Source organism: Pleurodeles waltl, chromosome 8 (genome assembly GCF_031143425.1).
Source record: "Pleurodeles waltl isolate 20211129_DDA chromosome 8, aPleWal1.hap1.20221129, whole genome shotgun sequence".
Lineage (NCBI taxonomy): Eukaryota > Metazoa > Chordata > Amphibia > Caudata > Salamandridae > Pleurodeles > Pleurodeles waltl.
Genome location: NC_090447.1, coordinates 815377071 through 815394070, shown reverse-complemented (window position 1 = coordinate 815394070; position 17000 = coordinate 815377071). Strand labels below are relative to the sequence as shown.

The window sequence follows — 17000 nt, the reverse complement described above, 5'->3', positions numbered from 1 at the left end:
AGAACCAAAATGGTTAAAGGATACAGATTTTGATTCATAAGTCTGTCAAACACGTGCCCGCCCACCATCCAGAAAGCTTTTCATATTTTACTCTGAAAAAATTTATTTGACTTTATTCACATAATGGCAGCTCCCTCATTTACCATCCACTGTTTTTCAGTATCCACCGCTATAAGTACCTATCCCAACTGTGATTGTGTTCCATGTGCTGTCAGCTTGTTACGGACGACGTTTCTGTTCACAGTATTTATATTCATTCTTTCGGTATATCAATATACTGGATGGGATGGAGAAGTTGTCACCCACGTTAGTTCTCAGACCACTCAATACTGCTCTTGTGGGATAGTGCTTTGTTATTGACACATTATGAACGTCAGAAAAATCTTAGGGGTAGGAATCACAATCAACAAATGCACCCACCATCATTCAGAATCTGCATCATCGCAAACATCACCCAAGCCAGCTCTGAAATATATATATATACATTTGCAAGAAATAATGCACATTGCTTAAAAGTCTACAATCACAAGACTTTAAGTACGTTTGATGAGCATACACACTTCTCTGATACCAGATAACATTTAAAACACTGCCTTTGATCCCAAGACAAATTAACTTGTACTTTCAAATGCCACTGTAAACGTATCAGGGGCGGCTGGTGTTCAAGGACTAAGGGGCTGCGCCCCTAGCCTTTTCTGGCCTCGCTAGTGAAGCATATATTTAATTACATGATGAAAGTAAAACATTTTCTGCACAACATTTTCCGAGTTTAAGTTGTGCACTTTGAAAAGCCCCACTGCGCCTGTGTCTGTATGTGGCTGAAAGCTGCACAGTAGGGCTGACAGGGCTTGTCCATGCAAAGCCCTTACGTTTTCTCAGAACGCAGTGACATCCCTGGCTTATCTCCTCCTCCACCAGAAGCCCTTGTAGTAAACAACCTGGAGTCTTTTTTGTTTAGGCCGGGTTTCTTAAAACTTCATGTCACTCCGATATTATTCTCCACCCTTTCCTATTTACTCAAATGGTAGGGTGTGATCAGAAGGGTCTACGTACCAGAGGTCACATTTTATTAAAAGAATGTGGTATTGCGCAAAGAAAATAAATTTTTCCTGCATTACAAGCAGTCTGTGGCAGAGAAATGGAATAAATACAACAAATAACTCCACCCAGGGCGCTCTGGTAGACAGGAGTGTGACCTGAAGGCCTCAAGTCATAAATATGCCAAAGACAACCCTGCACACAAGTAAGTTGGAGCTCTATCTTTTTTACAGACAATAAGAAAAAAATATGTTCTCTCAGCTGTCCTCACCTTTCACTGCCTCTGTAGGTGATTTCTTCTCTCAAAGGCAGTAATGGTTCCAGTAATTTATCATGGCTAGTTATTGTTTTATTTCTTCTGCAGACAAATGACTTGATATGTCACATTAAACATGTAATCTGCAGCTCAAATAAACGTGTACCTCTCATCACTGAAACTGCTGGATACCGGATGGGTGAGGCAATGTGTGTTTGTTTGAATGTGTTTGCAGGGCTTGACAGAGTGGCTGAGAAAATGTGGGTGTCTGTGTATAAGAGTTGTTTGAATGGCAGTGGATGACAATGTGGATGAGTAAATGGGTAGGTGACCAAAGGCAGTGGGTGAGTAGGTGAATGGAAATACGTGGGTAGTGAGGCTCTCTCACATGGTGCAATTCCGTCTTGTATTTGTGCCCCACCACTGCTTTCAGTCACCAGCCACCACTGAAAAGTATACATGAACAGCTGATTGGTGAAAATAGGAAAGATGCGGTCTAATGCAGCCTTTCCCTTTTTAGGTCCTGTCTGAGGCAGCAAATGCGTTTCACATGTATGTCTGTTGTCCTTTAAAAAAATCTAAAAAAGCTTATAGCCCACTGATTGCTTACCATTGGTTGATTCCCTTGTCACTCATTTCTTTTAATTTCATTTCACAGCGGCAATTGGTTTCATTTTGTTTTTCGCCCCCAGATGGCTTTAGGAGGATTTTTGTTTCACCTCGTTAGGTTTCACAGACGTATCAAAGCACTGCAGGAAATTGGCTGCGTGTACTTTTAAAAGTTAGTGAACACTGCCTGCAGCAACAACATACGCAGCAGACAGAGAAACAGTGCAAACATTTGCACAATATTATGTTTAAAAACAACCTGTTTAAAGATATTTAGCTTCACATGTTTTTGTTTTGTTGCTTCATCCATGTTCTTTTTGTTTGTCACGTTTGTTTTTTCATTTTTTTTTTTTTAAATCACCTGCTTCACCGCCGCCACCACCGTGCCCAAAGCAGCATTGGGATTGGCTGGGAGCACCAAGCCAGGGCACTCCTAGACAGACTGGGAGCATGTGCCTGCTCTCTCCAGTCCAGCAACTGTGTTGCTGGGCTAGAGAGAGCCTACTACGCATGTATGTTTGACCAGCCCATGATTTACTCCCCTTATTGTCCTCATCCCCAAAGCCCTTCCCCTTTAACAAACAAAACGATAATAAAAATGATTTGTTATTGTTTCATTTGTTAAAGGGTTTGCAGCAGCTGCTGCTGGTGGTGAGGGGGGGGGGGTGACGCGCCTCCTCCCTAACAGAGGAGCCACGTCTGTGTTTTTTCCTTTAGGGGATGTGTGGATGCTACGTATTAAACAGCTAACTAAAACAGCCTAACAACGCATGTGGTGTTTCCACACATATGGCGACATATTTGTTTCTGTTTCACGCCAATTCTTTGCATTGAATTGATACAGTCAGGGAGAGATTTGAATATTTAAATACAACACATAAAGGACAGTGCATGTTTTGATATACTGTTCCGGTATGTTTTTTAACACTATAGAACTGCTACAAAAAAACAGCACAATAAGAAAGCTGTATTTAATTAGGAAATAATTGCCAGACTTTGAGTTGTATTTGATTTTTAAAAAGAACTTCACATTATAACAACAGTTCAGCACAAACCAGAAGACCCTGCATGAAACTCAGTCGCAGAGAAATACATTTTGATATTTTGAAAACAATTTTTAAACACCCTAGCTTGGCCTCAGAGCACTTTGTGTTAATTTTAATAGTGTTTTTCTTCAAAGTGACTGTTCAGGGCAAGGACCCCGGCTGCTCTTTTCCAAATCCCCATGTAGTCCTAAGCTTTTCCTTTGCACTCTACTGTTGTCCTAACATTGGCCCCTATATCGGTTCTAGGCCTACCCCCTCTTCCCTTTCAACCTGTTCATAACATAGGGACAGTATATTGATGCCAGCCTTCTCCTGTGCTCTCCATGTTGTTGCTATGATATGTGCGTTTTCATAGTGCTTACTGCCTCTACGAAGCTTTAGAGCGCTTTAAGGATGCTTAGCAGGTTGCTCCTAAGAAGCCCTGTATCTGTTCCGGCCGTTTACCTTGGCAGCCCTATTTGACTCTACGTGGTTTCTACCTTTACCTTTTTCAGGCTTTCTGCCACCCTCCCTACACTTTTGGTCCAAAAGATTTCCCTTCCTCAGATCAATCTGGCCGTTGCCAGTATGTGGGCGTGGAGAGCAGAAGCATCTCAGTCTTTTCATTCCACAGTTGAGAGTTTAAAGTATCGTTATAGTTAGGTGAAATATTCAATTTTAAACTCTACGAACCAGTAGAATTCACCCGTTATAATTACCTTAGGGTGTGAGTTATAATTAACTGAGATAACAATAACTCTTGCCCCCGCCATTCACAATGATATTATCAATTATGTCAAGAAAGATGTAATGAATGATGCAGTATGTAGAGTAATTAGCAGTGCATGGTCAGGGCGCAACTTATAGTCCCTTAGGACACAAGGTATAGTTACTTGAAATAACACTAACTATAACACAGGTTTCCATTCCCGCGCAAGTGCGGGCAGGGAAACCACTATGCCACAAGGGTGGACACCTCGGGCCCTAGCATATGAACTGGCCCATGAGGATGGGGTCCTCAGGGTCATTAGTGGCTCAGGGCGGGGAGGCGCATCCCCCTTCCCCCTTAACTGCATAGCTGGGCCCCGAGGAATGGGGTTCCTAGGTCCAGAAACGACCCAGGGAGAAGGGCCACTTACCCACTTCACTATGTGGCCCGTCCCTGGAGAATGGGATCCCTGGGGCCGAAATCTGTGCAGGAAGGGGGCACACGCGGCTCCCTCAAATATAAATATGTCCCCACCCCCGCATTCCCCAAGTACCTGGCCCACCTGGGGGCTTTTAAAGCAAACGGCAAGAGACCATGATTGTCTCTTTTTAAAATTTTGCCACATATTTGTGGATCCCCTGCAAATTCGTGACAATATGAAAAAAAAGATTTTTGGGCCCCAGGTGTGGTCCCTTTAGGACCCCACCACCACGCCTAGGGGCCCTGCCCCGCTCTGGCTTTTTTTTTGCATTTTTTTAGGGCTCGGGACCGAGTCCTAAGATGGCTGCCACCACAAACTGGTTGAGGTGATAGCAGCCAATCAGATCTCACTTTGAGATCTGTCGGGTTTCACTGTGCCTCCACCTCCTTAGATATACAAAACATTTTAGCATGAATTGCTTACAAACTACTGAGCTGATTTATACCAAAACACAACAAGCACACCTTCTGGACCTAAATCTATCTTTCTGCCAGATTTTGTGTAAATCCGTTTAGCAGTTTAGGCTGTAGCTGTGTATAAAGTTCGTATGGGAAAATTAATGGAGACCCCCCCCAACTTTTTTTTACCCCCCGCTTGATGGATCACTCCAAAACTTTCCATACCCAAACTAGACAAAAAAAGAGCACTTTTTTGGGAAAGTTGTGCGGAGATTCGTTAAACAACGCCAAAGTTACTAGCAACACAAAAAATGCATTTCCTATGGAAACACAATCCTAACTATAGCTACGCAGTGGCGACCATTTTATATATATATATATATATATATATATATATATATATATATATATATATATATATATATATAGATACAGATATGTAAATTTAAATGTTCATTTATAAAGGGCAAACAATCATCCCAATGGGTATCAATGCACTACAGTCTGAGAACAAACAAAACGTGTCCGATCACTACTAGAAGATAAGAAGAGGAAAGGAAAACATAAATTAAAGCAGGAAAAAAGGTCAGGTTTTTAGAAGCTTTCTAATAACACAAATTTTGGGAGCTAGTTTGACCGTACGCTCTAGATCGTTCCAGGGCCTTGTCCCCAGCACCGAAATAGATTTACCCCTTCTAGTTTGTACCCCTGATTTTGAGAATCCTTAGCAATCTGTTATTGGTGGATCATAACTCTCTGTGTGTGGGGGCACAAGGTTCAAAGCAATCTAAAAGAAACTTAGGTACCATTTGATGAACTGCCTTGTAACCCATAGTTGTGGATTTAAATAAAATCAGTTTATCAACAGAAAGCCAGTGAAGGTGCTGTAAACTTTCAACAGTAGAGCTGGTACGAGGGCGTTTTGGAGTCAGTCTGACTCCGGCATTTTGAACGTCTTGCAGCTTCTTGATTAGATATTTGGGCAATCCCAAAGAGAGACTATTACTATAGTCAAGTCATGAAGTGACCAAGGCGTGGGCAACTGTCTTTCTTGCTGAAAGAGAAAAAAAACTAAAAGCTTTTTCCGGGACTTGATTACAAAGAAGCAGGTCTCTGGACCGAGTTGGCCTGTTGATGAAAAGATCAAGCACTGTCCAACTTAACACCTAAATTCCTTTGTATCTTGGCAGGTATAGGAGGGTTGTCGAGGAATGTTGTGACAAATCATGTCAGAAGCTGCCGACATATCCAACAGAATCAGTACCACGTATTTGCCACTATCTAGGATTTTTAGAGATTCTGAAACTTACAGCAATGCAAATTCTGTAGATTGTTTGGGCCTGAAAACGGCTTGAAAGAAGTGGAGGATGGTTTGTGGTTATTAAAAAAAAAAATACTCAAGTTGCTGATTAACTATTTCCTGCAAGACTTTTGCTAACACTGGTAACAGAGAGATCTGTCTAAAACTGGACAGGGCCGTTGGGCAGGTATTTGATTTTTTTTTTTTTAGTAGTGGTTTACCTAAGATATAACCTGGATGGAGAGCCCCCATGTATCAGGGACAGAAGCCGATAGGAGCACTTGAATATGGACGTCACATTTGGACTATTGACCTTGATAGACTTTTTTAGGATCTTTGGTTAACAAGGGTTTAATGGGGGACCCGAATTGCAGTACCTAATGGCCTGTTCGAACTTCTCCAAAGTTATCGAACTGAAATCGGAGAGAGAGGGCGCTGCAGGACCTTCCAATAAGACCTTTTTTTCCAGCAGCTTCAGAGTTCGTATTAGGAGTAAAACCAGCAAAGATGGTGTTGATCTTCTGGTCAAAGAACTTGGCCAACCTTTCACACAATTCTTGTGACAAGTCAAGAACAGGTGTACAGCTTTGGGCCTAAAGAGAATCTTTGGAAATTTAGAGAACTGCGTGAGAATCATTTTTAACTGCTTCTGTCCTAGAAGCAAAGTGCATTCTCTTTGCCTCTAAGATAAATTTATGGTATTTTTTAAGGCAATCATGTACAGGGAATGCAGAATTATTAGGCAAATGAGTATTTTGACCACATCATCCTCTTTATGCATGTTGTCTTACTCCAAGCTGTATAGGCTCGAAAGCCTACTACCAATTAAGCATATTAGGTGATGTGCATCTCTGTAATGAGAAGGGGTGTGGTCTAATGACATCAACACCCTATATCAGGTGTGCATAATTATTAGGCAACTTCATTTCCTTTGGCAAAATGGGTCAAAAGAAGGACTTGACAGGCTCAGAAAAGTCAAAAATAGTGAGATATCTTGCAGAGGGATGCAGCACTCTTAAAATTGCAAAGCTTCTGAAGCGTGATCATCGAACAATCAAGCGTTTCATTCAAAATAGTCAACAGGGTCGCAAGAAGCGTGTGGAAAAACCAAGGCGCAAAATAACTGCCCATGAACTGAGAAAAGTCAAGCGTGCAGCTGCCACGATGCCACTTGCCACCAGTTTGGCCATATTTCAGAGCTGCAACATCACTGGAGTGGCCAAAAGCACAAGGTGTGCAATACTCAGAGACATGGCCAAGGTAAGAAAGGCTGAAAGACGACCACCACTGAACAAGACACACAAGCTGAAACGTCAAGACTGGGCCAAGAAATATCTCAAGACTGATCTTTCTAAGGTTTTATGGACTGATGAAATGAGAGTGAGTCTTGATGGGCCAGATGGATGGGCCCGTGGCTGGATTGGTAAAGGGCAGAGAGCTCCAGTCCGACTCAGACGCCAGCAAGGTGGAGGTGGAGTACTGGTTTGGGCTGGTATCATCAAAGATGAGCTTGTGGGGCCTTTTCGGGTTGAGGATGGAGTCAAGCTCAACTCCCAGTCCTACTGCCAGTTCCTGGAAGACACCTTCTTCAAGCAGTGGTACAGGAAGAAGTCTGCATCCTTCAAGAAAAACATGGTTTTCATGCAGGACAATGCTCCATCACACGCGTCCAAATACTCCACAGCGTGGCTGGCAAGAAAGGGTATAAAAGAAGGAAATCTAATGACATGGCCTCCTTGTTCACCTGATCTGAACCCCATTGAGAACCTGTGGTCCATCATCAAATGTGAGATTTACAAGGAGGGAAAACAGTACACCTCTCTGAACAGTGTCTGGGAGGCTGTGGTTGCTGCTGCACGCAATGTTGATGGTGAACAGATCAAAACACTGACAGAATCCATGGATGGCAGGCTTTTGAGTGTCCTTGCAAAGAAAGGTGGCTATATTGGTCACTGATTTGTTTTTGTTTTGTTTTTGAATGTCAGAAATGTATATTTGTGAATGTTGAGATGTTATATTGGTTTCACTGGTAATAATAAATAATTGAAATGGGTATATATTTTTTTTTGTTAAGTTGCCTAATAATTATGCACAGTAATAGTCACCTGCACACACAGATATCCCTCTAACATAGCTAAAACTAAAAACAAACTAAAAACTACTTCCAAAAATATTCAGCTTTGATATTAATGAGTTTTTTGGGTTCATTGAGAACATGGTTGTTGTTCAATAATAAAATTAATCCTCAAAAATACAACTTGCCTAATAATTCTGCACTCCCTGTATACCTCACTATCGTCTTTAAATTATGTTGCCCTCCATGCGCGCGCTACCTGTCTGCAGCACCTTTGTTCTTTAGATATATATTATATATATCAGCTCCTCGAACGAAATCAGCATGGGCACTCCTTGGAGTCTTTTCTAGTGCATGTACTTTAATGGTTCAATAACACAGAAGCCTTTCGGCTGTTCATCTTGCTCACTGTGAGCTATGAAGAAAGCCCACCCTCTTTTCCTTCTGTTTCTGATAACCTAGAGATTAGAACCATAGGGATATTGCTAAAGAAAATGTAAAGCCCATCAGTATCTCATTGCAGCTTCAGCTCAGCAGCTTCTCCCCTTTTGTGGCCCATACCCCTCCACGGTGACTGCATGAACACTGAGGCCCCTCTATACCTTTTAACGAAAAAGGAGAGCCCATCAGTGTCCCTGTTGCTGATTCCTCATCCAACAGTTGTCTAGTAAAGATGGTAGCCGTGGGTCTAACAGTGATGGAGGGGAACGCTGCCATCCTGGAAGTCTCTCACACAAGGCTTATTTTTAGCAAGGTGTGGCCACTGCATTTCCCCTGCTGTCTCTCACCTGATTGGTGGCATCATACCTCCTTTCCTGACAGAACTACCCCTTTAAAGCTCTGCAGGTCGTCCTCCTTCACGATTGAACATTTGGTGACCTGCACCAGCTTGCTACATTCCTGCTCATGCTTCTGCCTCCCCATCCCTGTGTCTCCAAGAGCACTAGGAAGTCTGAGATAAGTGCATTAGCATGCTAAGAATGCTATGGGTCCTAGTGCAAGCAAAGAGAATCGTCTTGTTGGATTTTATTGGGGTAAAAAAAATCAAGCAGTCATTTGGCTTCAATGAGCCCCTCAGAGCACTGGACCATGGTGCACTGCACCAATGGTAGCTATGCCTCTGGATAAATGCTTTTGTTGTGACTCATATCCAGGTTCAAATAGAGCTCTGTGGACACAGTGTAAATGGCAGGGACTGGCTCCCATTCTCAAGTATGCATTCCGCCACCCTTATCACAGCATTTGTGATGCCCAACTCGGGGATGTAGCTGCAGCATAGTGCCTCTCAGCATTACTAATTGGCTGTGGTGCAGAACCTTCAGAGCATGTCCGTAGGCTGTTCCTAGAATGGTATGAAAGTGTTAGTATAACGTTATGAGATAAAAAGTGTAAAAAAATATTGTTTTTACGTGTACAGAACAGGATGATTTATGATATGATAAGGAACATAACTCAATTAACTAATTAATCTATTGCAAAGATATTTGTGTAACCTGAAGGTCGCATTTTCAACTCCAAGCAGTACCACTGAGCTGGTTAATAATTAACGCTTGATATTAGACAACGGAGCCAAAAAGCAAACTGGAATTGGACCTCAGAGCTCTTGGAGTGAACAGTTTTTCTTATGAAGAGTTCTAAAGTGCCAGCTGTTGAATATAAACAGCTCTTTAACTGCAGAGAGCTACTGTCCATTTTACATCCTCTAAAAATGAATATATATGTTTGTGTGTGTGTGTTCTTCATCTCCCAGACTCAGAAATGGTAACAAATAGCACATTACTCACTGCATATAAGAAAAAAAAAAAAATATATATATATATATATATATATATATATGATACACACACATACATACATACCCTTACTAGGTACACAAAGCAATCAACATTTCCCAAGTTGGCTATGCAAACTTCTTTTAAATTGCAGTTAAATTTACTACCTTGCGTTTCCAGCGAAATAGGTGTAAGAAGTTTTTCTGTTATACCACCCCTTGGCTATGAAATCCTTACGCCCTAGAGAAGCATCTGCAAAGTTTACTTCACACGGTCAAGTCATAGTCCACTTTGTGAAGCACTGTTACAGGCTGGTTCCCCCCTAGGCCCTGGTCTGTTAGGCAGCTCCCCATCGATACTTCCCTCTCCCGACTTTGTCCTTCGGGGCTTGTTCGTATGCATGGTTGCTGCCCCCGCTCACTTTTACTGTTGGCTGCTGACTCATTGCCTTGGTCACTGGGGGCTCTGCTACCCCGCCACAAATCCCTTGTCCACTCTTCCTTTTTCACTGCTGGCTTTTTGCTGTGAGCTTCACCATCCAGGTTATATTTCTCATTGTTCCTGTTTTCCTTCTAACTCACCCGCCCCGCCCCACCTCCCACAAATTTGTTTTTCTGCCCCTTGCAACCTTAATTGCGGTTGCAACACTCATACGTTTCCCCACTTCTTTTGTTTTTTTTTGTCTTCTTTGATGCAACCTTCGAATCCGTTGAGCGTATTGTGAACTTATATGGTGCTCGTCTTCACTGTTGTCTAATGTTGACATGTTCTTTCTGTGAACAGCTTTGCACATGTATGCTGTATTGTATCCTTTTCCTGCTTTAAAACCTATTCAAAAGATTTAAACACAAGTCATAGTCAAATCTTCTACCCCGATGCATGGCTTACTGGTTGCCACTTTTATGCAGGTTTTATTTAAAATATTTATTTGGTTTACCATTCAGTTTTGTCAATAATTAAGGGTTCTTTAAACATATTCATTGCAAACCTCTGGTTCTTATTATATAAGCTGCGCTCTTTAATAGTCTTGATTCACTTGCATTAAATTGGAGAAATCTGAGCATAGACTTCGATTCTAAAATATTCTAAAGCTGTTCAGTATACGCACTTGTCGTGCTATTATCTTCTGCGTGTGGGTCGTCCACCCTCAAATAGTGACTTGATTTATTAAATACATTAATCATGTAGACGGCCTACTAGTGAAGACACCAGGTCAGGGAGTGTGACTCCCTGATCTGGTTCTGGCCAGGAGTCCACTTGGCTCCACTAGCCTGCCCCCGTGTCCATGACCCATCGATGCCCCCCTCCGCCCGCAGGCACCCGCCTGCGCATCATCCCTGGTGCCTAGTGGTAGGCAGCTCCAACTAGCGTGTAAGTAACCCTTTTGTTTTGTGTTACACTCTTTTCCGCCGCTTTTTCTGTCGCCGTGTACGTATTTCCAAACTTCTACATCTGCCCGTGTTTTTTCTCCTTCTCTTTATCTCTATAACTGCTGTGTGTGTAGCTACCTAGCATTGTGCATTGTGCCGTGTTTCAACTTTCCACTCCGGTATTTTTAGTACTTCCGTGTACGTAGTTATTTTGTATTGTGCCGTGTTTTTCCTTCCTTTCTGTATTTTCTGCCCCCCAGCGCTCGCTCCGCTCCCTCCCTCCCCGTTTTTTTCCTTGCTGGCTTTGGCAGGTCTCTAATCCCCCTGCCGCTGCCTCCCCTGCGGCCCTGCCCCCGCGCACACCCATTGGCCCCCTTCCTCCTCCCAGCTGCTCCACCCTCCCACCCCACCCTCATAATGGCGGGCGCTGTGCGGACGCGTGCAGCGGGCACCCCGCTGGCGCACCAGAGGCAAGCCCGTCCGCGCCCGTCCGTGCCTGGACCGCGCCCATCGCCAGGCCTCCTGGCCCCCCCAGCCAAGACCCCCCCAGACAACTCTACTCCCCTCTCACCCTCCACTCCCTCAACCCAGGAACTCGCCCCACCTGCACCCAATCCAGCCCCACACACACACAGGGCCCCTTCACCTGCTACACCTGCCATTTCTCCTGCTCCACATCCGCCCAACACCAACTCCAGCATCCCCCACCGCCAAACACAAAAACCTCAATGCCATAAACACCCAAACAGCCCCGCGCCCACCAACCGGCCCAATCACACAACATCTCACAGCCTGAACACACCCCACAACACCACCACCACAACCCACAGCAACACCATCCTATGACACAACAACAACACCCACTACAACCATCTCAACTGCCTGCTCCTCAACAACCGTTCCCTACACAAACATGCCATAGAACTCAGGGATCTCATCACATCACACACACCTGACATCATCTTCCTCACGGAAACCTGGACAAACCACTCCTCAGAGCCCGACATAGCCACAGCCACCCCCATGGGCTACAAACTCCAACACAAAGACCGCCTTAACAAGCCAGGAGGTGGCATCGCTATCCTGCACAAAGACACCATTAAAGTCACCACCAACTCCCAAGACAACATCGACAACGCAGAACACATGGACTTCCTAATCCACATTAACAACACAACCACCCTCAGAGGTACACTAATTTACAGACCCCCAGGACCACGCCCCGCCTTCTGTGACAGCATTGCCGACACCATCAGCACGCACGCCCTCACCTCCACAAACTCCATCCTCCTCGGTGATTTCAACTTTCACTTGGAGAACCTTCAAGACCACAACTCCTCCTCCCTCCTAGACAAGCTCGCCAACCTAGGACTCAAACAACTGCTCACAGCACCCACCCACTTAGCAGGACACACACTTGACGCAATTTTCACCTCAAGCCAACACATAACCTACACCCACACCACCGAACTCCACTGGACGGACCACCACTGCGTCCACTTCTCCTTCGCCAAACCCCCCACTCATCACCACCAACACACCACACCATAACGCATGTGGGACAAGATCCCCGCAGAACGCCTAAACTCCCAACTGACGCATAACCCCCCCCCCACACCGACGACCCCAACACCGCTGCCCACAACCTCTCAAAATGGATCACTACCTGCGAAGACACACTAATCCCCCTCAGAAAAAACAGCACCACCCACAACATCAAGAATGCCCCATGGTTCACCACTGAACTCCAAGCGCAAATGCCGCCAAGCGGAGAAAGCCTGGCGACAAGAACCCTCTACAACCAACTTCTCCTCCCTCAAAAATTCCATTTGCACCCACCACCAACTCATACGTACCTCCAAACGAGCACACTACACAGAACGCATTGACAACAACTCCCAAAACAGCAAAGAACTCTTTACCATCATTAAAGAGCTATCCAAACCCAAAGCCAGCAACATAGACCCCACACACACACACACAAACCCTCTGCGACACCCTCTCCAACCATTTCCACCACAAAATCCTGGACATACACAACAGTTTCATACCACACCCACCCACCATACACGCCTCTCACCCACCCAACTCAGACCCCCCCAAACCAACATACCACCTGGGCCCCAACCACCAACGAAGAAACTGAAAAAAACATGAATTCCATCCCCTCTGGATCCCCCTCCGACCCTTGCCCCCATCGCATCTTCAACAAAGCCAGCCCTACCATCGCCCCCAAGCTCCGTGACATAATCAACACCTCTCTCAACACCGCCACCTTTCCAGACCCCTGGAAGCACGCAGAAATCACTGCACTCCTAAAAAAGGCCAAAGCCGACCCAGACGACCTCTCCAACTACCGCCCCATCTCGCTCCTCCCTTTCCCCGCCAAGGTCGCAGAGAAACTAGTCAACGCCCGCCTATCCCACTTCCTTGAGGAAAACAACACACTCAACCCCTCACAATCCGGGTTCCGCAAAAACCACAGCACGGAAACTACCCTCATCGCATGTACTGATGACATCAGAACCAGAGTCGACAAGGGCGAGACCGTCACACTCATCCTCCTTGACCTCTCCGCAGCCTTTGACATGGTCTGCCACCACACACTCTGCACACACCTCCACAACACAGGAATTCGCCACAAAACCCTAGACTGGCTCACCTCATTCCTCACCGATAGAACCCAAAAGGTCCGCCTCCCATCCTTCCACTCTACTGCTACCAAAATCATCTGCAGAGTCCCCCAAGGGTCCTCCCTCAGCCCCACTCTCTTCAACATTTACATGACCCCTCTCGCCAACATCCTCCGTCCACACGGAAACATCATTCTCTCCTACGCAGATGACACCCAACTCATCATCTCCCTCACCCACAACCGTACCACCACCGCCAAAACCAACCTCCACGCTGCACTCCTTGACACCGCCATCTGGGTGACAACAAACCACCTCAAGCTCAACTCCAACAAAACAGAAATCATAATTTTCGGCCCCAACAAAACCATATAGGACGATTCCTGGTGGCCCACCGCCCTAGGCCCTGCACCCACCCCCGCAAACCACGCACGCAACCTCAGCAGCACCCTAGACCCCTCCCTCTCCATGACCCAGCAAATCAGTGCAGTCACCTCATCCTGTTTCCACACACTCCGCACGCTGAAAAAACCTTCAAATTGATTCTCACAGAGACCAGGAAGACCGTCACACACGCACTCATCACCTGCAGGCTAGACTACGGTAACGCCTTCTACGCCGGCACCACACTCAAATGCAAGCTCCAGAGAATCCAGAACACAGCTGCATGCCTCATCCTGGACCTTCCCCGCCACGAACACATCACACCACACCTCAAACTCCTTCACTGGCTTCCAATAGACAAGAGGATCACCTTCAAGATCCTCATCCACACACACAAATCCCTCCACAACACCAGCCCAACCTACCTCAACGAAAGAGTGAACTTCCACACTCCCACACACCACCTCCGATCTGCCGACCTCGCACTAGCCACAATCCCCCGCATCCAACGCACCACCACTGGAGGCAGGTCCTTCTCCTACCTCGCCCCCAAGACCTGGAACTCCCTCCCCACCAACCTTTGCAAAAACCCAAGACCTCCGGCTTTTCAGAAAAAACCTCAAGACATGGCTGTTCAAACAATGACCCCCCTTACCCCACCCCCATAACCCGCACCCCCCCAGCCCCACAGCGCCTTGAGACCCTCACGGGTGAGTAGCTCGCTCTATAAATGTTATTTGATTGATTGATTGATTGAAACCATTTGTCTCTGATTCTTCGAATGGTAACTGGACAAGCGAATTCCCAAATCAGCATTATTAGAAACATCGCTAGATCACTCTAATTTCTGCCAGCCCAACTTCTAATCTTAAACAGAATTAAGTACTAACTACTCTGATGAATCTGCTAACACTTAAAGCGCTTTATTTTAGTACAGCTCAATAGCAGACTTTCAGATTCAGTCACATTATCTGATATGCAGGTCTTTACCATTGACTATGATGTGATTTTAAACTCATGATTTTGTTGTTCACGGTTTTCATTAACCAAAATAAACTATTCTTTGCTATTAAACCACTCGATAACCACTTGAAATAATTCCTCAGTAATCCTAACTCCGCTAATGATTTTAACGCTGCTTCATAGAGCCAAAGATTGATCATAATGGTTAGAAGATTTATTGTGGTTTTTAGAACTTGAGCACAAAGACAGCAATCCTGTAAAATGTCTCCTTGAAGCATTATCTTGATACTGCCCTTACTCATAAAACATTTTCAATTTTCCTTCTCTTTTAGGTTGCACAACTCATGGACATGGGTTTTTCCAGGGCTGATGCACTAGCAGCACTGAGGGCTTCTAACAACGACATCAACAGGGCTTCTAACTCTCTACTGCAGCACTAATACCTGGTGGAACAGTATCACCATAACTTAACTTCTGTCGGATGACGTTCAACTGCCAGATATGAGGAGAGCCGCAGAAGGTGTATTGGAAATTTGATTATGTGTCACATAACGGACAACATGGATTACTCCCTATGTTGAAAATAGACCCACAATGATGATTGGTCTTCCTGTACATTTAAAAAATCCTACCTCCAGATGGTTGTTGATATTTATTTTTGAAAAACGTCCTTTTAAAAAAAATATCTAATATAGACATTGGGAGTTGTATTCTCATTCGTAATTGGGTGTGTGGGGAAAAATACATTCTATTGACAGAACAAATTACTGTACTGCAAAACCAAAACACAAATGCTGCTTTCACATATTATGAGGTTTGATACTGTATTGATTTAGGTTTATAAATAAATATATGTTTAAAGGGAACTTAAAATGCCATTCTGAAAATGTTCGAATGGGATTACAATTACTGTATGGTTAATTCTAATAAAGATTCGAACACCTTGTCATGTGTTATGTCGATTAGCACATTCATTGAAATACTTGGTCTTCGATGGCGAATCACAATCCTGAGAATAAAGCTACAGCTACCAGCTTCGAAGCACCGTCCTTCTCGAAGCAAATAAACGGACCCAGACCAATTACCTGCTATGTTGAATTGAAAGCACTGAAGCTTACTTCACGGAGCATTCTGGAGGCTCTGTGTGACTTGAGAGCCGGAGACAGTCAGAAATAAAGATGACTAGAAAGTGAGTGCAATGGTGGTTCCTCCTAGGTGATTCTTCTCTGTTGAACTTAGAATTTTCTGTGGAGCTTGAAAATCTACAGATTTACTTCCTTGGAATATCTCCAACCTAAAACGTTGTTCTTTCCACCCCTGAGTCTGTTCAGTCATTTATCAATGAGTGTCCTGGAAGGGTGGGCCGGGAGTGGGGGGGAAGAACTAGTTTTTCCCCCCATATAAATGTACTGCATTTGTGCTAAAGATATTCACTCCAAGTTGTTACCAGCACAAACCTGCTAAATTATCTGTCCCAGCCTCCACCTGCAACCACCAGCTATTTGATTGTAAGAGGTCCTCTCTTTGTCTTTCTTATGTATACTTCATTGTTCCTCTTTATACGAGAAAATCACTATTAGAAATCTTAAGCATGTTTGCCCTTACATCCAAATTCTTACCCTTGTCAACGGCGTATATATGTACTACCCTTTCTTAAATACATTCTGAAGCAATTGGCCAATATAGCCATACTTGTAGGCTGCAAAAACTCAAAACTTCATACCTTAAGTATTTCTTTGGGCGTTACTGATGAAAGGCGAGCTTTTACACTTTAGAAGACATATTTTAAAGAAGTGCTCCAGGATCCTTGTATGCTGGCAGGAGTGTTCAGTACTTATGACTTCTATGGAGATACCCCAGATAGAGAACTAGGGTTATAGATAAGAAACCATTCCTTTACGTAGATGATTTCAAAAGCAGTGACAGATCCCTGTGAAATATTTCCCAAATGTAACCTTAATTCAGTTATTATACTAGAAAATATAGCT

General features: G+C 44.4%; 1 protein-coding gene across 1 annotated transcript in view; it reads left to right on the top strand.

Annotated features, from left to right (window-relative positions):
• The window catches only part of UBAC2 (UBA domain containing 2), a 695090-nt gene extending 679129 nt beyond the window's left edge, over positions 1–15961 (top strand). The window contains exon 9 of the mRNA XM_069205081.1: positions 15345–15961. Within this exon, the coding sequence (XP_069061182.1) occupies positions 15345–15452 (108 nt within the window). The 3' untranslated portion in view covers positions 15453–15961. The remainder of the gene's footprint in view (positions 1–15344) is intronic.
• Positions 15962–17000: the final 1039 nt, after the last annotated feature.